Source organism: Sceloporus occidentalis, unplaced genomic scaffold, assembly GCF_023333645.1.
Source record: "Sceloporus occidentalis isolate IW3139 unplaced genomic scaffold, rSceOcc1.0.p SCAF_1, whole genome shotgun sequence".
Lineage (NCBI taxonomy): Eukaryota > Metazoa > Chordata > Lepidosauria > Squamata > Phrynosomatidae > Sceloporus > Sceloporus occidentalis.
This window is the reverse complement of record NW_028316981.1, coordinates 264,597,437-264,620,949: the sequence shown is the minus strand read 5'-3', so window position 1 is coordinate 264,620,949 and position 23,513 is coordinate 264,597,437. Positions and strand designations below refer to the sequence as shown.

At 39.4% G+C, this 23,513-nt stretch overlaps 1 protein-coding gene across 5 annotated transcripts in view; it reads left to right on the top strand.

The window, feature by feature from the left end:
* The window catches only part of CAST (calpastatin), a 90,042-nt gene that overhangs the window by 20,145 nt on the left and 46,384 nt on the right, over nt 1-23,513 (top strand). For 4 of the 5 annotated variants that reach the window (XM_089492891.1, XM_089492878.1, XM_089492869.1 and 1 more), the window contains exons 3-4: nt 7,355-7,423; nt 22,213-22,272. In XM_089492891.1, coding sequence (XP_089349017.1) covers nt 7,355-7,423; nt 22,213-22,272 — 129 coding nt within the window. The remainder of the gene's footprint in view (nt 1-7,354; nt 7,424-22,212; nt 22,273-23,513) is intronic. The other variant, XM_089492896.1, reaches the window with a different exon arrangement.

The following is a 23,513-nucleotide window of genomic DNA, read 5'->3' as shown; positions in this document are numbered from 1 at the left end:
AGTTCATACACTAGCTTAATGCTTTGTTTTATGATGCTGGTGATACACCCCTTCTGTAGCAAGTTTTAGGACTGTAATGAACATGCTAATGTTTTAGCAGGATCAGCAGAATAAGATTCAAAGGGAATGGGGATTAATAAAGAGTTTCACAGTTTTATTGAAGGATTTATCCTAGATCATAGTGACACTACAATTTAAGACATTACTAAGGTATATCGGTTTATAAAAATTTAAATGGACATGAATAGACAAGAATTATCCTTTAAATAGGATTCAATCCAGAAACTATTGGGAATTAGTGAGTTTATTGTGTGTGGTATGAGTAAAAAATGACAGGACAAGAGGAAAAGGCCAGCAGATGAATGTTATTAATATTTTTATGTTTTGGGGAGTACTCCTGGATTCAGCTTTCAGCCTGGAGGCCCAGGTCTCTGCAGTGACCAGGAGTGCTTTTTGCACAGTTAAAGCCTGTGTGCCAGCTGTCCTATTTCCCTGAGACATTGGATCTGGCCTCAATGATACATGCCATGGTTACTGTAACGTGCTTTACGTGAGGCTGCTTTGAAAAGTGTTCAGAAACTTCAGCTGGTGCAAAGAGTTGTAGCCAGGCTGTTAACTTGGGCAGGTTAAAGAGACCACACAATGCCCCTGTTGAAACAGCTCCACTGGCTGCCAGTTTGTTTCTAGGCACAATTCACAATTTGTTTCTGGGTGATGAGCCCTATATGGCTCAGGTCCACTCTATTTGGCAGACTGTATCTGCCAGTATGAACCAGCCTGGGCTCTGAGATTCTCTGGACAGGTCCTTCTCCCCATCCCACCACCGTCACAAGCATAGTTGGTGGGGACATGAGAGAGGGCCTTCTCAGTGGCTGCCCCTAGATTCTCGAACTCCTTCCCAGGAATGGCTCCCTCCCTTCTGCCAGCAAGCTAAGGCCTACCTGTTCAAACAGGCTTTTAAAACGGAGTGGTTCTAAAGGACCAGCTTGGGATGTTGTTTCATTTTAAAATGTGTTATACAGTTTTATCTTATTAAAATGTATTTTATTCTTGTCCATTCTTGCCTTAAACTGGTCATTAGATGAGGTAATTAAATGGATCAGTGTGCTTGCAGAAGTTCTGTTATCACTTTTAGATGAAAAGCATCTAAAGAAATGTACTTCCTTTAAGAGGTCCATTTCTATTGGCACTTCAGAAATAAAACTATTTAAAACTTAGTTTTTTGTGGGTTTTACAGGCTATGTGGCAATGTTCTGAAAGAATTTATTCCTGCCATTTTGCCTGCATCCATGGCTGGCATCTTCAGAGAATGGCGGCATGGAAGTGAGTGGGGTATATATACTGTGTGACCCTTGGTAGGGAGCAGTGGCATTACTGGGGGGCGGGACTGCACTGGCTGACATCCCAGAAAGGGAGTAACACCACAAAAGGGGGCTGACATCCAGTCTGTTCCCAGCCCCCTTGGACCTGCTCTCTGGGCCGTCGTGGGGCCTCCAAAGCATTGTTTGGAATGCCACAGGGCCTAGAATCCTTTCCGTGCTGCCACAGGGTCTTAAGGTGTGTGTGCATGCTGGTGCATGTGCATGCTGGAAGTCCTGCCCCCCAGAAAACCCACCCCCAGCATCGAGTGTCACCAAATCAGGGTATGCCACTGGTAGGGAGCACGTGATTTACATATTAATCTATGTGTTGATCTGTTATTAAATGGCAAGGCCTCAGGGTGAAAGGATATGCAAGGGGGCCTTGAGGCCTTGCGGTCAAGCTTTCCGCATTTAGGGAAATTGCAGGGGTCAGCACACCCGGAGGCCTTGCCATTCAATAACAGACCAACCCACAGATTAACATATAAATCACTTCCTCCCAACCAAGGCTCAAATAGTATATATAACCCACTCACTTCCATGCCATTCTCTGAAGATGCCAGTCACAGATGCAGGTGAAACATCAGGAATAAACTCTTCCAGAACATGGCCACATAGCCCAAAAAACCCACCCACCCCCCAAAAAAAACCACGAATGCCAGCCGTGAAAGCCTTCGACTTCATATTTAAAACTTGTTTTATTAAAAACCATCTGTGTAGCCTTCAGTGCATAATCAAACCAATGCTAAGAAGGTCTCAGTTTCAGTACACAGCATTTCCAGTTTAGAATGATGAGGTGGAAGAAGATGGAAAAGGAAGGCCATAGGTAGCCAATGCTAATGTCAGTGGAGAATCTGGGGCAAAATGGACAATAGTCTCACATGGAATAAGGCACTATCCAATCACCTTATACATGTAAGAAAAATGTGATAGCCCAGTGAACATTGTGTGAACACAGAATAAGCATGTAAGTACTGAGCACAGATTCCTCTGCTAACACAGAGTTGAAGTGATGACCCAGAGAGCTGAGCTAACAGCTGAATGGGAACAACTGTCTTTCAGCTTCCTGCTAGCCTGGATTAACCAGGAGCTTAAAATAATTAAATGAAGAGGAAAGTGGAGATTTGGCTATTTCCCCCCTCCCCCCCCCCAGCACCGTTTGTAACTCTGTTGTTTAACAGATATAGGCTGGATCTGCACTGCAGAAATAATGCAGTTTGACACCACTTCCATGTGATGGAATTCTGGGATTTGTAGTTTGTTGTGGCACCAGAGCTCTCTGATAGAGAAGGCTAAATATCTCACAGAACTATAAATCTCAGAATTCTGTAGCATTGGTCCATGGCAGTTAATGCGGTGTCAAAGTGCATTATTTTTTCAGTGCAGATGTGGACACAGGTGAATGCAAAAAAACAAAATTAAATGCTTTGTTGCATAACCTGCCTCCACCTTGTGCTAACCCCAGTTTGTGATTTATTTTATTTTATTTTTATTTTACTTGTCTTGTGAGAAAGCACATTGAAGCATGGCTGTCTATTCTGTCGCATGGCTGTACTTGCACCTCTTATGTGCTACTGTTTTTGAAAATGTGCAGATCCACACATTTGGTGCAAATCTGCCTGTTCTTCGTAATGCCACTGTAGCATAGTTTGTGCTGCTATCTCAGTTGGCTCACTTTGGCTTCCTTGTTGTTTGCTTTCACCTTAACTGATTGGTGCTGCTTTGAATGGGTGGGGCAGAATTTCCATTGTGTACACATTGTCTCCTGAGTCATAAAATCAGAGTTTAGTAAAAATCAGAGTTTTGTATTGGTCACTTTGCAAATCATTGAAGCCATAGTAGAAGAGGAATTTGGTTAGTTATGAAAATCTCACTAGTGGTGTGTTCATTTCCTTGTCCCTCTCTTTGAGGGAATTAATGGCTGTTTTGGATAAACGCTCCCACATAATATAGTTGGACCTCCTTATCCACGGATTCTTTATCCACAGATTCAACCATCCACAGCTTGAAAATCATATATATATATATATATATATATATATATATATATATATATAAAAATTCCAAAAAGCAAACCATGGTTTTGTCATTTTATATAAGGGAGAACATTTTACTATACCCCTGTGTATAATGGGACTTGAGCATCCGCACATTTTGGTGTCCACAGGAGGTCCTGAGACCAACCTCCAGTGGATACCAAGGGCCCACAGTACTGCGGGCTCTGATTCCATGTCAGCAACATGGTTGCAGGCCTATAGCTTTGTATTTTCTGGATCTAAAATGTTGACCAGCATTTGGAAAATCATGACTAGATGAATTTTCACATTGTTTTTTTTTGATGACAAATGCTTCTTCATATATTTATATGGAAATAAATCCCATTGCACTTTGTGGAGTTTACTTGTCAGTAAACTTGAGCAGGATTTTATTGTGCTGGATGGCATATTGATCACTTCAAAGCCATTGCCACAACAGTCTGTTATATGTAAAGAACAATAAAGCAGAAACTGTTAGACATTTCTATGATGATGGCAGCTACTTGAGTATTTCATTTATTATAACTTGTAAATGGTGACAGTCCCATTGGAAGACACTTGCCAACTTGTGTACTCTTCAGCCTTGCCCATTAGGGCTGATCAGACTAGCTTGGAGAATGCTTATTAGGTGAGAGGAGCACCACTGTCTTTCAGTGGGAGATGGCCAATTCACCTTAACTGTCTCAGTAAAATCTAATAACAGATGTATTGAAGACTAGTGAAAGTGCTAGAGAGTTCACTGCGTCTTGTTGTTGCTCTTAAGGTGCAAGTTGTCTATCAAAGTTGCAAGTCAATTTCCACCCAAGACATACCCTGGAACATAATTGAAATTCTCATAAGAAATCTTTGTCATTCAAGAATCATTGGAACTAAATAGCACTCTGGTATCTTGCCTGAAAGTGACAAAATCAACTAACATAGCACTATTAATCTAATCTAGATACTAGTATACAAGCTAACAAAAACAAGACCTTGGCATGCGCTTACAGTTTAAACTGGATTTTTCCCCAGTCAAGTGAGGATTTCTGTAGACAACAGATGATGATTTCCTTTTTAAAAAAGCATCTCTCTGCATAAGGCATTAACAATCTAGCTTCTCAACAGGTGGCATTTCTACTTGTTCACCTTTATGAGGGCCAAACTTTCCACAATATTTCCTTTTATCACTAATATTTTGTCTCTCTTTAAGGCAACCCTCTCTTTAGGAGAGGTTTGGAACACCATGTCTTCAATATATTTCCTTCCTTTCCATTCCCATAAAAAACAATTACAGCTCTTTTTCATGTAAATTAATATGTCTCAGATAATAATAATAATAATACTTTATTACCTCTCCTTGAGGCTCAAGGTGGGGTACAGCATGTTAATATACAATATACAATTAAAAACACAGGCACCCATAGTTAAAGTACAATACTATGAAATCATTAAATTACACTCACAAGACTTCCTATACAAATTAAAAAGTCATGATGTAAAATTGACTGGATAGGCCTGCAGTCAGCATTTTCAGTTGGCATCTCTCTTTCTGCAATCATTCCACAGTTTGAGGGCAGCAGCCCTCTGGAAAACTGTTGCCAGTATAGTCCCTGGCTGGTTGGAGTAAACATTTCCCAGATGTCCTGACTGTATAGGACAAATTGTATGGGAGAAGGTGATCCTGTAGGTAACCTGGACCCAAACCATGTAGGGCTTTAAAGGTAATAAGCAACACTTTGTACTTTGCCCGGAAGTACAAAGTACGGAAGTAATTGGTAGCTGGTGGAGTACTTTTAAGATTGATGTAAGGTGGTCACTCCTGAATGTACTCACAATCAGTCAGGCTGTCATGTTCAGAACCAGTTGGAGTTTCTGGACTTGGTATAAAGGTGGCCCAAAATAGAGCACATTGTAAAAGTCCAGCCTTGAGGTTACCAGCGCATGCACTACCATCTGGAGAGATGGTTCCAGGAGCATCAAAACTATGGTTTGGAGTTTTGGAAACTTCCAAGAGACTTCTTTACTTTCTCCTTTCTCCTCCTCTGTTGTACCCCACTTCCTTCCCCACTTCCTGTGAAGCAGTAACTCTAATTTGCTGTCACATCTCTTCACACTACATAATTACAACACTTTGATATCACTTTAATTGCCTAACTGTATCTTATGCAATCTGGGATTCCATTTTCTTTTAATGATACGTATATTTAGAATTCTCACCCAGAGAGCTCTAGTGCCTCAGAAAATTTCAAATACCAGGATCCCATAGAATGCACTTAAATTGGGATAACAGTGCTATCATTGCACAGTGTGAATGAGGTCTAAATCTTTAGCCTGTGGCTAGCATCTCCTTTTCCATATGAAATGAAAACCCATTTCAGGTCATGTTTCTGATTATCATACCATAATTAACAACAACAAAAAATTACCTGCCATAATTTGCTAATGTAGACATTGTGGCAAAGTATTTGTTGTTCTTATTGTTGCTGTGTGCCTTCAAGTTAGTTCCAACTTATGGCAACCCTAGGATGAACCTATCATGGGGTTTTCTTGGCAAGATTTGTTCAGAGGAAGTTTGCCATTGCCTTTCCCTGAGGCTGAGAGCATGTGACTTGCCCAAGGTCACATAGTGCTAACTAGGAAGTGGAGATGGCATTTTTGAATAAAAGGAGTGGAATGGCATGTGCTTATAATCCTGACCTGAGCATCTTTCACATAATGTGAGTGTATCATATTGTGAAAACCTATATTTGCATTAAAGGGATAATCGTTATCTAAGATACCCCTGTTTATACTTGCAAATAGTTCTCCAAAGATGTTTTTTTTAAAAAATTTATTTCATTTATATCCCGCCTTTCTCCCCAGAAGGACCCAAGGCGGTTGCTTCGCTGACAAGGCTAGATCTTCTTTTTTACTGCAGCAGGCTAATATGGCTAGCTCCTTCAAAAGGGCTGATTTTAAGCAATTGCATGAAAATGCAGTTGGCTGTTTCCAAGTCAGAATCATCCATGCCATGGCATTTCCGATTTCTCTGTGTGGTTGTGAAAACTGGTGGTAGTGAAGAAAGCTGACAGGACAAAAATCTGCTTATTTGAAAAATGGTGCTGGACAAATGTTCTGCAGATGCTATTCACTGCCAAAAAGACAAAACAAATGAGAGAAATCAAGCCAAATGACTAAACTGAGGCTGTTGTACCAAGGACACATAATGACAAACTGACATGACATGACTTATTGCAAAATACAGTAAGATGGGGGGAAATGGAATGTGGTAGGAATAGAGGACAACCACATTAGAGATGGATTGATTCAGAAAAGGAAGTTGTAGCCCTCAGCTTGTAAGATCTTGAGCAGGGTTGTTGATGACCAGGGTTCCTGAAGGCCCCTCATTCGTAGAGTCATTATGAGTCAAACAACAGTATAATTATGTCAGTAATAGAGCAGGTTTACTTGCATGATAAATGGAGAATAATATTTGAAAGACACCATCTTATGTCATAACATTTGTCATAGCATTTGAATTCTATAACCTTTAACACACACACACACACACACATTATTTATTTATTTATATTTATTTATTTAGGTATTTATATCCCGCCCTTCAGCCCTAATGGCTCTCAGGGCGGCTTACAATTATTATTTTTAATCAGACAGTTTCCTGCCCTCGGGCTTACAGTCTAAAAAACCACGAAACAAAAGGAGAAGGGAATGATGGAGGGAAAGGGGATGAGGTCCAGTGGTTCTTCTCTCCCTCTGAGGCCTGGACCAAGGCAGATGGATTGGAGGGAGGGCTCTTCCTTCTTCCAGGCTGGCCCTGATGGAGCTGGACCTGCCTGGTGAAATTATGCCATTCTTGAGTCCCAATGTTGGTAAAAAAGCTGGGATATAAATGAATAAATAATGACAATACAGTAGGAGAAAAGCTTTAGAAATGTTGCTAAAGTTTTTTTTATTTTTATCTTTATTATTATATTTTAGAAGAAGATTCCTACTAGCATTGCTGAATCTCCCAAGACACAGACAAGTGGGACCTCTTCCAGCAGTAAGGTAATTTGAGCAGCAGTAACTCTGCCCATCTTCTTGGAAACACTACTAATGCTCTAATCCTAAGTGCTTTTGCTGGTGTCATCTGCCTAAAGTGACAGATTGTCTCTGCAGCGTTCTCATAACCCCATCTTTGGGGATGGTATAGGCTTACTGGTATATGCTGTTGTTGTGTTGTAGGTGTGTAGTACTCTCTCTATATATGTGTGTCTTCAAGTTACCTGTCCATCCATGGTGATCCATGAATTTTATAGGATTTTCTTAGGCATAGGTAGTTTTTCAATTCCTTCCTCTGAAATACAAACCACAGCACTTGGTGTTTGCTTGTAGTCTCCCATCCATATGTCAACCAGGGCTAACCCTGTTTCCCATCCAGATCCAGACAGGAACTAGTGCTTTGTTGGAGTTAGCAAATTCTTTGTGACATTCAGAGCAGATGGGAATCTTTAAAGTAAAAGGTAAAGGTGTTCCCCTTTGACAAGTTTGCCAAATTATGCCCAACTGTAGGGGGTAGTACTCATCTCCGGTACTAAGCCAAGGGAGCCAGTGTTGTCAAAGACAACTCTGTAATTATATGATCAGCAGGACTGCACAGAACGCCGTTACCTTCCCACCAAAGTAGTACCTATTTATCTACTGGCACTTTTACATGCTTTTGAACTGTTAGCTTGGCAGAAGCTGGGACGGGTGACGGGAGCTTACTCTATCATACAGTGCTTGGGCCTTGAACTGCTACCTTGCCGATCTTGCAGTCATCAGTGTCAGCATCTGAAACGTTGAGCCATCACATACTCTTAATCTCTCCTCTCCCCTAGCTTTTGAAACTAAAGTTCTTCAGAGTTGAATAAAACAGTTCATCAGTTGCTGGTCTGGGAGGAGAAGCAAGGAAAAATAGTCCCACTGGCCATGTTTGATTCCTTGGTTTTCTTTAAAGATTTAATTATGGTTATTGTTTTAAAATCTTATTTGGTTGAATTTTAAAATAGAAAACAGTGTAGTTCAGACACTGAAGGGCCTAGGAGGCAGAGGAGCAAAACTAAGGAGAGAATTCCTGCTATCTCTGATCACTCATTAGTGTTAGGAAATCCCCTGCTGGGGGTTCTTTCAGGAGTAAGACCTATCCAGAGCAAAGCTTTGAAATGTTACTGCAACACTATGCCCAGAATACCCTTGCCAGTTGGGTGCCTAGTTTAAGAGAATGAAATATTGAAGGAAATTAAAAACATGTAAACTATGCAGATACCTATTTCTAGAAGGCATTTAATAGTATTAGTGTGGTTCCAGATGTCCATTAACCATAGATGCCTTCTCCAAACCAACACTCTTGTTTTTTAAACTACAATTCAGTTGTGACTTTTAGAAGGCATGGGGGAATTTTGCCATGTTTGTGTCCAGCCAGTCACTGGTTTATTTGTTTGTTTAAGAGCCTGAAACAGCTTGAAGGGAAGAGGGAATGTAGGGAAATTCTCTTCCTTGAGCAAAGGGCCGTTTTACAAAAAATATAATTTGAGGGGGTGCAGGGGATGCTAGATATTACAGATTGGGAAGCATATGTAGCCCATCACTTGCACCTTTCTCATCCTGCTTTAAAATCAAAGCAACAAGGTGTTGCATTATTAGACTTTCGCCTCTTTCTAGTGATCTAATGACATGCACTCTCACAATATATCTTAAAACGTTAGCTCTTTGGGTTTTGTTAGGTTTGCCAGTTGTTGCTTCTGTGCCTATTCATTCCATTCTTTTTTGGTGGTGGTGCAGGGTGTAGCTGTTTGTACACATTTCTTAGAAGTGCAGCAGGGCACTTCTAAAGTTTTTTTTTTAATAAACCAGAGTGTAACTTACTGAGATGATGCTATTATTTGAAGTGCAGATTTTCTCCTCTCTTATTTTAAATTTTTTAAAGCACTAAAGTGCAAAAGTCCCATTTTATTGATGCACTATAACTAAACGAATTTAAAGAAGAAAGGGATGAAAGATAATTTTCTATTACTATATTTCTTAATATTAAAAATAAACATGGCCAAGGGTGGGAATAAAATGTTGCGACTGGTGCTGTGAATTGCCAGAAAAAAATAGTCTGGGTCAACGGAAACATCATATGGATAGTCTTTTTAAAAATCCAAGGACTACAGCAACAAATACCACAACCTCTTGGCGTATTTGCCGCATCTGGAGCACTCCTTATTGAAATTTTAAGTCTTCATATTCTTCTGAGTAAGTAAGCAGGTGTCAAGGACAACTGTCTTAAAACAGTTTGCTTAGTACAGTATATTAATAAGTGGTGAAGGGAAGTGGTATGGAAGGTATGTGTAGCCTTAATTCTTTCCACTTGTTAGAAAAGCAGAAGAATTGCAAGTCAGCAAGCCCCTCTTAGTGTCTTCTATAACTTTGCTACATTAAAAAAGTGAAATCTTGTGACTCAAAAATACTGATATCTATGATCAATTATATTCATTGTCTTCTTGTGCTGAAGCCACTGAGGTGTAATATGAACACTTTACTAGTGCAGCATTATTCCTATTCAGTTTTGGCTGCTTTCTCCTTTTCTTGTGATGATCTCTTGAAAGTATTTGAATAAATATTCATAGGGAGGTGGAGCCTTTAAGCCTGCAGAGCAGAGTGTTTGGAGGATGTGCTGTTTGGATTGGCTGTGTCATCTTCAAGTGACAAGGGTTTGGCCAGGACTGTGTTAAAACTGAAACTGGGGCAGCAGAACTGATAGAAGCTGAAATGAAAACAAGCTTGTGATAAGGATCCATGTGATCTGCTTATTTAGAAATCAGCAGGAAATATCCTGGGTGTATAAAGTGAGTACTGTGTTGGTGCTTTCTCTGGGACACTTTCATTTCTGTGTTTCTTCCAGTAGCTAGATGAACGTTGTTGTCTGTTTCCTACTTCCTTTTCTGCACATCTCCATAATGCATAAATACAGCTTGAATTGACTTGAGACAGGTTTAGTAACTGAACTAATTACATTCCTGTAGTTGTGGGAATATCTGCTTTGTGTTTTTTGTTTCTAACACTTGATATGACTAGCCTTTTCCACAAGGGCTGGTGTTGGTTCTGTGTGTTTCTCAGAAAGGAGTGGCGCTTAAGATCCCAAACAAAATGTTTAAAGGCAGTAAGATTTCTAGGATTACCAGGCTAGAGATTATTCATAAAAGTATCACTGAATGAACCTGACTGTCGGAATCCCACAGTGGTGTCTTACATATTTGGTGTGTCATTGCTGACTGTCTCTTTATTCAGGATTTGGAAATGGGTCTTCAAGGTGTGGCAGTCAGTTCAGCAGAATATCTTTCTGTGTTGAGGCATGCCTAGGTGATTCTTCCATCCCAGGAGCTGCATTTACTTTAATGTTACGTTTTAAGTATTTACTCCATAACAATGAAGCTGAATGCCAGAGCTGTTGCTAAGTTAGCAGCCTGTTTCTTTCTAAATATAAATAACTGCTACTTTTTAGCCTCTGTGTTGTTGTTGTTTTTAAAAAAATAGCCCTTTTTCAACAGTGAAGTTTGGTGTTAGTTGTTTGAGTTAAATTACATTTCAGTTTTAAAAATTACTGGATCCTGCTACCCAGGATAGGGGCAGGATATAAATTCAATAAATAAATCAGGCTTCAGTCTTAAATACTTTTATATAGAAGTAATTGACCGACCAAACGTGGTGTTATTTACTTTTGAGTAGACAAGCATAGGGTTGTGCTATCAAACTCACGTACAGTAACCCCTTTAGTGATATTAAAGTAGCTTTATTGCCCTAATTTTCCAGCCTGAGTGAATTGAAGCATGTATGCAATGAACCACATCAACTTTCTGACTATTCTCCACTCAACTATGACAGTCAGAAAGTTGATGTGGTTCATTGCATACATGCTCCATTTTATCATATACTCTTCAGGATCCATTCATATGTTGAGCAAATTAAGGAAACTATTCCAGTTGTTTCAGATATAAAATAGTAGAGAACCATGTCAATAGAAATTCCATAGAAATTAAAATAAGGAAATTTGAGGGGAGAGTTTCACCAGAGCAGTCTGTTGTGGGGGGAGTACCATTTGATTAGAAATTAATTAATTAATTAAGCAATAGTATAGCAATACAGCCTTTCCTCCTGATTCGCGGTCTTGCCATTCGCGTCCTTCGGTCTTTTGCAAACGGCACACCAGGAGGGACATAATGGCACGAGCGTGGAAGTGCACCTCCGTTGTAATCAATGGGGTTCCAATATTAACGATATTCCCGATTCGTGGGAGGGGGGGTCCAGAACAGATCCCCCGTGAATCAGAAGGGATGACTGTATAATTACCCATTAGTATCCGATGGGACAGGAGATGGGTGAATTGAAATGGAGCTGGGAATCCTGTTGTTATCTCCAGTCTTACTGTTACTTTCCTATTGGGAAGGTATGCAGTGCAAGGGAATCCCATTTTTATTTTTAAACAATGACTGGATTCCCCCGTATTCCTTTCACCATCTCAGTTGGGAAGGCAAGTGGCACACAGAAGGATCTCTTGGTTCCAGGATGCATGGCTTGGGGGTGGGATAGGGGTGAGTGGGACTTCCCAGACCTTTTTCCTAGTTATATTAGGTCTATGGGACAGATGTTCACCTACTTTGAGGATATTATTTTGTACTATTAGACTATTTTTGGTCTTCGGTTATTGTAGCATTAAGCCTTTTCACAAGAGATCAGACATACTCTAAATGATTGATTTCCATTGGTGTGACTAGGGATGTGTGGAGGGGTGTAGACCAGGTGACACCCTAAGAGGGGGGTGACAACACCTCAAACACTTACCTTTTGGCAGAAATGGGAAGTGACATTTGTCTGCTTCCCTTTAAAATGAAGAGATGGTGAGCGTGGGGTGAAGCTCAGTGGGAAGAGAAAGGAGGGATCCTAGCATTTTTTAAAATTAAAATTTCAAATTTCAAAATTTTAATTGTTTAAAAAATAAATGTTTTGAAATTTTTAAAATATTATATTCTTTTAAAATTTTCTTTAAAAACATCACATTTTAACAAATCAGCACTATGTATATGCAAATATATTTAGGTTGTGTGTACAGTACTGTAATTTGAAGGTATAATTTTAATTTTGCTAGTTATTTATGTCACAACTATTAGCATTACATTCAGTGGTATATGGGAATTACAATTTACAAGTACCATTAGTGCAAAAAAGCATTAATAAGGATTCTGTATGATGTGAAATGGGAGGAGGTCAATGGTGTGTGTGTGTGTGTGTGTGTGTGTGTGTGTGTGTGAGAGAGAGAGACACCATGAGTTCACCAGATGACACCACTGTTGAATCCCCTTCATTTTTCCCCCAACAGCCAGCAGGAAATCACAGAAACAAAATAAAATATCCAGCCTCCAGTCAACTAAGTCTACAATCTTTTGAAAAATTACTTAGGAGTAAATTCCATTGAACTTGGTGGGAATTACACTTGTCCCTCCACATTCACTAGTGTTAGGGGCACAAGACCCCCTGTGAATATGGAAAAGCAGCAAATAACAAAAACACCATATTTTTACCTAAGATGACACCTTTCTAGGAATCTCTAGCTCCTCCAGTGCAACTCTGTGGTCCGTTCCGGACCCCCTGTGTAAAAAAACCGCATATGCTTGAGCCCCATTGAAAATAATGGGGCTCATACATGGTGCGGTGGCACACATGCGCCACAGGCACACACCTATTACTCTTAATGGGATGTGCAGCTCCTTGCGCCCCGTGCACTTCCGTGGGCTCCCTCATGGCTTTCAGCGTATGCTGAAAGCCGCATATGGTACATCCGCGTATGACATGAGCGCACTATATTAATCAAATCAGTGAATAATAAAATCTGCGTATGTCAAAGCCACAAATAAGGAGGGATGAGTGTATTTTTGAGTAAGCATGTCGATTAGATTCAAGTCCATGTTGTTTTGGAATTCCTAGCTTGGGATCTAGAGTTCTTGAGAGCAGAACTTTGCTTGAAGCATGTTCCTGCTGAAAAAGGTTGAAGGGAGGTGATTTGTCTCATATGCTTCGAAAAGCTGCTCTGTTGCATTGGGAGACACTCCAGATGCACAGTAAAGGGTGGCTGTACAGGGACAGAGGAACTGGTGTGATTCTCTGCCCCACGTTTTCCAATCACAGCTTTAACTGGATTTGGACACAAAGGACAAATATTGCAGTTGATGTGGTATGTGGTAGAGCCAGCCACCTGCATTTTTTGTATATGACAGTGCATAGCTGGATAAGAGGTCTGTTAGAGATGCACAGTTTCTGTTAAGCTGACTTTGGAAATCTGTAGCAATTACTTGAGAGAGCCAGTACAGAGTGGTGGTTTGAGTATTGGTTTAGACTCTGGGAGAGCAGAGTTAATATCCTTCCTTGGCCATGGTCAAGGGTGACCTTGAGCAATCATACTCTCTCAGCTTCAGAGGAGGGCAGTGGGATATCCCTTTTGAACTTGTACTGAGAAAACCCCATTGACCTTAAGTTCATCACAAGTCAAAAAAGACTTGAAGGCACACAACAACAGATACTTGAGAGCATGATTGCCACTGGTTGGACCAAGAGGCAGTACTGATAATAGGATAGTAAAGAAGGAAACAAAATTCTTGGCTTATGTGTTTGTAATGTCTGGAACTGAAACAAACTAGGGAAGTAATACAGTATATTCAAGGCTCCCATCCAGTGACTTGTAGTGGTTCCCCCCCCCCCCCCTATTTTTGTGTACCTAAATATATTTACTGTAGTTTTATCAAGAATCTGGATGCCCTAATGTACAAGGGAGTTTAATTTGGAAGTATAAAGATGGAATGTCTCTTCTTTCTTGATTATATGATTTTTGGCTTGATGCAAACTTTTTCAGATTTTATATGTAACCTGTGTGTGGATTTGTAGTTATATCCTTGGTGGGAGCAAGCAACACTACTCCTTTATTTAATTGTTATTATCTTAGAGTGTACGCCTTGGGCAGGCTTTTATATACTCCTTAATTTTACCGACTTTGTACAGCGCTGTGTATAATTACAGCGCTCTAGAAATAAAGTTTAATAATAATAATAATTATTATTATTATTATAAAGAATTGGGGGAGGGAGGAGAATAGTTAGTTTTTTATTCTCCCTTTCAAACAAAAATGATTGTAGGTGATTGTAGGTTTGAGTACCTCCATTTCAAACTTGCTCTTGTATTCCAAATCGAGATGAATGTATGTGACAAAGGGTTTATATGCATCAGTTTCTTCAAGACAAATTGAAATCTCAATGTGGTAGATCTCAGCTAGCAGGATTTTCCTGTCCTATGTCCCTCTTCCTTCCCTATTCATCCAAAACAGCAGTAGTCTCACTGCCTCCAGCATGTGAAGAGTAGCTATGGAGCATTACTGATAAATCTCCTCTTAATGGAGACTTGTACAACAGGGCTGCAAAATGACTGACCCACTAGATGTTATGATTAACAACTCCTATAATCTTTTATTGCTAGTCATGCTGGCTGAAGCTTATCGGAATTGTAGGGCAAAATGTCTGGTAGGCCAAAAGCGCAAACATTCTGTAGAGCAGGCTCAGAGAAGTCTTCCTATCTTATTTGTTTTTACTTTTTAACAGCCCTTGGCCATTGGTGAACTATGACGGAAATGGTAGTTCACTATGATTTGGAGGGTCTCAAGTTTCCGCACCTTTGTCTTCTTGCTACAGCTTCTTCTTTCAAGGGTACTTTGCTATGTGACTGTGGGCCAGACATTGTAACTCTTGGAAATCTTCCCATGGTTGAAGGAATATCAAGCTAGAAGGGGTTTCTTGCCCTCCCTTTTCCTACAGAGGTTTTTGCCCTCCCTTTTGCCCATTAATATAATTAGGCATGTATCTATTAACATAGAAAAGAAAAGTGAAATCACAAGCTGTTTTTAAAACAAAAAAATAACAAAAAGAAAACAAATTAAACTGAAATGTCTACTGAGTTGAATATACACTGAATGTTTTTCTTATTGGAGTGGGATAGCCATGTTTCCTTTGGTTCACTCAGATATTGCTATGGATAGTGGGAAACTGGTCTTCTAACTGCTGTATCATTTCTGTTGGTCTTTGGGCCTTATATTAATTATTAATTAATATTATTTCACATAATTAATTACTTAGTTCTCTTAATTTCAGATTGTTTCAGGGAGAATCAGTTGTGAATAGGTATTTTTATAATTTTGCTCACTTCAAAATTTGGTAAGCCGGTCCTGCTGCATATGGAGGCCCACTTTCTCATTGTTCTGATCAGTTCTCTGGACTTAAAAATCTTGGTCTGAGGGCACCCATATCCTGAGATGCCAGCTCCTCCAGAAGTATAGATTTAGATGTTATAAGGCCTGGATTATATTGTTGCAAGGGACCTCAAACCTTTCAAACAAGTCTGTTCTGCTATCAAACAACTCATGCAATTAGGAAACTCTTTCTAATGTTTAGATATAATATTTTCTTGTAATTTGAACTCATTGGTTAAATTCCTACACTCTGGACCTTGTTGTTACTGATTGTGAAGCATTTTTAATTTTTTTTTATCTCAGCTGTTTAGTAGTCTGTGACTTTTATTCTAACATAAGAAAATGGTATTTTCAATATGGAGGCTTCATTACTGACGTCTATTTAAAATCGGAATTTTCTGTTTTTGAGTGCAGCCAGTTACATGCAGGTCAGCAGGCAGTTCTTCATTCTTGTGCATTATAACTGGGTGTGCCTCTCTCTAAACAGCCTACAATCTCTCCAATTTCTATTTTGCTATGAATCATTCAGCTATTGTTGGTTACCAAGCAACACTTTTATATTTACTTCCACTGCCAACATGTATTCATGTGTTGTATCAGTGGATGAAACCTTACTTGTCTTAACCTTTTTGGGGGGATATAAAATATAATAAATTAATGAAAAAACTTTTGATGAATATTTGAAAGGAGATTAGTAGAGGAAATGAGTAGTAAGCATTCTATATAGTTGCCTGCCAGACAGGCAATTAACGAAAGGAAACTCTGCTGCCTTGAGTGTTTACTTAATCCTGTCTCACAGCCCTTATGATTCGCTTGATTATTGTTTGGGTGGTTAACAAAGATGGCATATTATTGACATTTCTGTTGTACAAACTGCATAGTGAGATTTCTGAGCTGTGTAACTATGCGCTTGTGAATGCAAAATTGACAAGTAACTGTCATTGGTTTCACTATATTGGTAGGTTGCCATCAGTCAACAGACAACTTGAAGTCATATGTACACACGTTGTTCTATTCAAATTGTAATACAGTGGACCCTTGTTATACACTGGGGGTTGGTTCCAAGATCCCCCATGGTTATCAAAATCCGTGGATGCTCAAGTCCCATTAAAATAATGACATAGCAAAATGGTGTCCCTTACATAAAATGGAAAATCAAGGTTTGATATTTGAAATTTATACTTATTTTGAACATTTTCAAACCGTGAATGCTTGAATCCATGTATAGAAAATCCATGTATAAGAAGGGCCGACTGTAGTTTCCTTTTAATTCTTCATTTTTATATAGGCAGTGCTTTTCTCCCTGAACGTAGTTTGCACAAGTCTACAAATACTGCACATAGGTAGAATATCGTATTGCTGGTTATGGCCTGGTTTGAATGAAATGCTAAAGAAACTGTGGTTTGCCATTATAGGCATGGTCTTTGGACTCATGTGCTCCTTAGCTCTTTCTGACATGGCCATCAAGAGATCAAAATCTTTGTTTATAGTGTAATCATAAACCGGGTTGCTTCTGAACCTGTTTAAACTTAACGGTGGTTTAGGGGAACATGTGGCCAATTAAGGAGAGAAGCAGATGGCCCCAACTTGGATTGATCCTGGGGCTGGTATGGGGACAGGCAGGTGTTTATATGCCTGGCTGTCCCTGTACCATGGACCGGCTAATGCTGCTCACCCCTTACCTTATTCAGCTGTTGCTACTAGTGAGAAGCCCCCCCCCCCCCATTGCTACTTCTGATGGGAAAAAGGGGCACCTGGCCATGTTGTTACAGCCAAGCATCCCATTATCACATCAGATGTGGTGATGGGGAGACTTCTCACTAGCAGCAACAGCTATGTAAGGAAAGGGCAAGCAATTTCTGCAAAACTGCGGGAAATGGCAAGTTATTTAAACCTGCGTTAAGGGCCTTTCGTCCCAGGATTAGACCCATGTCCAGTCTGCTGGATCTGGGCCCAATCCCGGCCCAGGCTAATGGCCTGCATTGTCCAAACAGAACGATGCGAGACCAGAGGGAACATGAGCCTTTTGGCCCATATGGACAGCTCCCATGTCTCACTATTGCTGATGGTGCCTAGGGGTAATAGGAGTTCTAGTCCAATGACGTCTGGTTTCCCAGCCCAGGTTTAGAGAAACAATTTGAGAAGCAATAATTTTAGTTGGACATGTTTCCCTAAACCATAGTTAAGGTTAATTACAGTTTGTCTGTGATTTGAACATAATGTTAAAATGTGATTTAAAAAGCAGGTTTCAGCTTCCGGCCACTTTGGATGGCAGTGTGAGAGGATGAGAGGGGAGCAGAGAGCTGACACAGCCAAGGATCACCCATATAATTCAAAACATTGATTTAGCATGGTGTCCAAATAGTCCAGTTGGTCATTTAAGTACGGTCCAATTGTAAATATCCCTGTCAATCCAGCTCTCAGTCAAATTTTAAAATGAGAGGTTTTTATGTTTTATTGGGCTCTGTATTTGTGTTTACTAAATGTAGGTAATGCTGGTTTTATGAGTTTTATGAATATTAATATCTAAAAAGGTTTTCCCAGTAGTCAAAACTAGTTGAACTGAAATGTTGCACTTAAGTCATAGAATCATAGAATCGTAGAGTTGGAAGAGACCACTAGGGCCATCCAGTCCAATCCCCTGCCATGCAGGAAATCCAAATCAAAGCATCCCTGACAGATGGCCATCCAGCCTCTGTTTAAAGACCTCCAAGGAAGGAGACTCCACTACACTCGGAGGGAGTGCATTCCACTGTCGAACAGCCCTTACTGTCAGGAAGTTCCTCCTAATGTTGAGGTGGAATCTCTTTTCCTGTAGCTTGTATCCATTGTTCCGGGTCCTGTTCTCTGGAGCAGCAGAAAACAAGCTTGCTCCCTCTTCAACATGACATCCTTTCAAATATTTAAACAGGGATATCATATCACCTCTTAACCTTCTTTTCTCCAGGCTAAACATCCCCAGCTCCCTGAGTCGTTCCTCATAGCGCATGGTTTCCAGACCCTTCACCATTTTTGTCGCCCTCCTTTGGACCCGCTCCAGTTTCTCAATGTCCTTTCTGAATTGTGGCGCCCAGAACTGGACACAATGTTCCAGGTGGGGCCTGACCAAAGCAGAATACAGTGGCACTATTACTTCTCTTGATCTAGACACTATACTTTTATTGATGCAGCCTAAAATTGCATTGGCCTTTTTAGCTGCCACATCACACTGTTCACTCATTCAACTTGTGGTCTACTTGGACTCCTAGATCCCTTTCACACGTAGTTTCATTCAACCAGGTGTCACCCATCCTATATCTGTGCATTTTATTTTGCCGCCCTAAGTGTTGCTTTTTGGCTTGTCAGAGATATCCAGTCACTGTTATGGGTAACAGAGTTTAGGATTAGATAGGAGTAATGTTCTTATATTCTTATTTGATGGAGAAAAACAAATTGATAAAGGCCGTTTATTGGTTTGTTTAACAGGAAACAAGAAACCAAAGAGCTGTGACTTACCATGTCAACTGAACATGGCTACTATAGTTTTAAATGTTTATATTTTTGATAAATACAGGATTTGACTTGGAGCTTGTTTTTTCTTGGGGATGATCAGACTGGCAGCTTGGAGTGGCCCGATCATCCTGGAACTGCCAGAAACATGCTGCTTTTAAGGAGCAGCTTTTCACTGCTCCTTTTCTGGCTGCCTGAGGCAGCCATGGAGCAACTTCCAGGCGTCAGAAGCCACACTTTTTGGCACATGTTTTTTGGGCCTTAGATGGCTTATAAATAGACTCAGTCAAGGAAGCCACAGCCCTGGGTTTGCAAGACCTGAGCAGGGCTGTTGATAAAATTCTGCCTTGCCATGTTACTGCATTACACTCTTATAGTGCTGCTATTCCCCTTTTACTGCTCTGGCTGCCTCCTGTTGCATTTTGAGGCTTGTAGTTCAGTGAAGCCCAAGAACTCTCTGGCTGAGAATTCTAAATGAACCTCCTTAAACTATAAATCCCAAAATGCAACAGGAGGCAACCAGAGTGATAAAAGTGAATTAGCAGCACTATAAGAGCATAGTACAATAATCTAGTTGGAGATCTCTTATTCATTGTTTGTTGTGTGTTTTCAAGTCCTTTTCGACTTATGGTAAACTTAAGGCGAACCTATCATGGGATTTTCATGGCAAGATTTGTTCAGAGGGGAGTTGCCATTGCATTCCCCTGAGGCTGAATGAATGTAAATGAGTCAGGTAGAGGGGTTCCATGGTTGAGCTGGTAATCAAACCTTGGTCTCCAGAGTCATAGCCCAACAATTAAACTACTACACCATGCAGGCTCTGCTCTTATTTATAGAATTACCATAAGTCAAAGTCAATTTGATGGCAATTAACAACATACTTATATTTATATATGTGAAGTTGAAGACTTTCATGGCCGGCATCCATAGTTTTTTGTGGGTTTTTCAGGCTATGTGGCTATGTTCTAGAAGAGTTTCTTCCTGATGTTTCGCCAGCAGATGCTGGCAACCCACAAAAAATTATATTTATATAATATTTATATACACATATATATATATATATATATATATATATATATAATATATTAGAATTTAAGGAGAAAACCCCTATTTTTAGCATGCCTTAAATTGCGCTTGTAAAACTAATTACAGCTTTTATTTTAGAGGTGAATAATATTGAAGTCAGTTGTTCTTGTGTGCCTGCCTTCAAGTCATTTCTGACTTATGACAACTCTAAGACACACCTATCATGGGGTTATCCTGACCAGATTTGTTTAGAAGGTCTTTGCCTTCCTTTTAAAGATGAGAGAGTATGGCTCTCTCAAGGTCTCTCAGTGGGTTTCCATGGCTGAGTGAGTATTTGAGCCCTAGTTTCTAAAGTTGTAGGTCAGTACTCCAACCACTACATCACACTGGCTCCCTATTGGAATCATTACAGTTGCTCAGTTTGACTTCATTTGAGAAGATAATTTTCAATGGAAAAATGTATTACGTTAAAAAAATATCCTATTTGATCTAGTCGATCTGAAGGGAGAAGCGGGAAATATAAATAAATAATAATAATAATAATTATTATTATTCCAGCATTGAGTTCTCACTGTGGTCAGGTAGATATCTGCAACAAACCTGCAGTCAGGGCTGTAGAATGACTGAATATTCTTGCTCATGTTCCCCAGCAACTGATATTGTCAGGCACATTGCCATGGATATTGGAGGCAATATATAGCCATCATGATTAGTAGCAGTAGATAGCCTTATCCTCCATGACTAATACCTTTTTAAAGCGTTCTAATTTGGTAGCCATCACTACATCTTGTGGAATTCTTATAAGGCTGGTGTGTACTCTTCCACAGTTAACTCTTCTATTAATATGCATGTTTACTACCTGACAATAATGAATGTGACTAAGAAAGGGTGGAGCAGATACTCATTAGTACTTTATTAAGGTGACTTTAAACCAGGCATTTGATCTGGCACTGATGGTGTACTGTAGAATGAAAGTATGACCTCATGATCTAGTATTTATATGATGGCAGTAGATGGAAAATGTGGGGAAATTTAGATAATTGACGAAAGCTTTTTGGCATGACATTTGGAAACTGTTGAATTCTGTCTCTGTTGAACCTTCTGAATAAATATTCTGTGTGCTGAATTTATACAATATAGACACAAAAAGTTATTCAAATAAGGTGTAATTTTTAAATAAAGGAATAATTTAGTATGATTCTTCCACAAGTATAAAGCTTTAGTTTGTTCTTATCAAAAGGTCTAGCTTGGATTTCTTTATATATATATAGTTGCAATGCTATTTTTAGGCTGGCTTTGGAAGGCTGGGATAAAGATGGGAGTGTGGGTGCTTAGCAAACTAGTTTTAAAAATAATTTTAACAGTGTAATAATAGTTCAGAATTATGGCCTCAAAAACAGGTTCATGTGTACATCGTTAACCTTGATGAAAGTAGGGTGGGAACTCCATCTTGATTATGATATTTCTTAGTTTGCTTTGTAAACAGCCTTTAAGTATCTTGTTTTTCTTAAGTCAAAGCAAGAAGTATTTGTTCCTGCTAAGAACCCTAGCAAAATACATTCCATCCTTAATCAAGTCTCTTTAATATTTCTGATTTCTTTGGATATTTGCAACTTTTTCTTTTCTAAAAGAAACCAAAACTGGGTTACTATGAAAAATGTGCAGATAAGTATCGGTATAAGTATTTTATTTGGTTTTGATAGATTAGGTCATATCCAACCATCAGTTTATTAATAGCACATTTTCTCCCAACCTCTTAATTTTAGTTCAACTTTACTACTTATGAATAAATCTGCATCTTATTTAATATTGTTACCTTAACTGTTTTAAATAAAGTTATTCCTGTGTGTTAAATGCAGCTTGTAGATGGAGAGAAATCTGCATTCTAATCAGATTTAGTAGGCTTCAATGAGCTTCGGCAAACAAATATGCATCTTCCTTGTTCTGTTGGGATGAAGGCATCATAATTTGAACATCACTGTTAATATATCTATTGGATAATTAAGTGATACACTTTTGTACTTCGATGCAGGCCTCATCTTCTTCCACTGTTGCCTCAAAAACCACTGCTATGAAGCCTTCTGAAACAAAGGTACGTCTTCTGAAATGAAGATAAGTCAGTGGCCTGTTTCCCTGTTTACCTATCTGAAAGCTAACTGTTTCTTACAAGGCTGATCTGAACACAACCTTTCAATTTCTCAGAGACTCCTTTTAATAAGTAAGCTGGTAATTCAGTGGCTGACTGCATTGCATCGAGAATTCCTAAAAACAAAGCCACTGTGGTTGAAGCTGGAAAAACCACATTAGACCAAACTCAGCGAGAACATTGTGTACATATGCTGGTGATAGAAGCTTTACCAGTAGATCGAGGAAGATGTGACTTGTCACTTGCAACAAGTCATCCTTCCTCACTCCACCTCCTGGAGTTCGCTACTCCACATGCAATTTTGTTCCGGAGGGTATTCCAACCCTCTGGAGTAAATATAGAAGGTTTGCAGGGATCACTTGTGTAGACAGGAAATCACTTCTTCCTAAATCCACCTAGTGTCAGTGTAAGTACTCAGTTTTTACTGGGTTTTACAGTATCAGAGCAAACTGGAAATATACATCATGAGGAAAATAATTGCACACTGGTGTAGGCAATGTATATTGATAAATATTGTGCAGTAAAAGAAAATTAATGTAGACAGTGAGTGTTCCTTGCAGTGCCTTCATCACCGATATATTTTTAGAAATTCTGCTTGTTAATTTGTAACATTTTAAAAAGTCTCCAAGTATCTGTGAAATATACTAATTCACCAATTACATTCATAATTAAGGCTGGCAGACCCAGACCAATGCGTATGAAGCTAGGAAATATTAAATTATACATTGCTGAGTGTTTTTATTACCATCAAGAAGCTTCCTAAAAAGATGTGAATAATTTTCTGGTAAGACAGGATTGTCATGACTTTTAAATATATTTCTCATTCAGTACATTAGCAGCAAAAATCTGAGAGATCTGTTCCTATACTCCTTACATGTGTCAGTCTTCAGATGGTCATATAAATAGACAAGTTGTTCTTGCCCTGGTTATAGATTCAATTAGATAGACCTGGCATACTTCTTATCTTGTAAATGGCACTACAAAAGCCAAATGTATTAAGGTAAATCTAGTTGAATTCAAAAGCCTGTTTAGCAAACAGCAAAGATTTTCATGGACTGTGTCCCAGAAACATTCAAATGGCTCTGCTCTTTAGTAGAGATGTACATATGCAGAAGTAGTTAATAGAAGGTCCTTCTATAGGAAGTTGGAGAGTCACTGAGGAATAAAGGAGCTGTGGAAACTGGTCT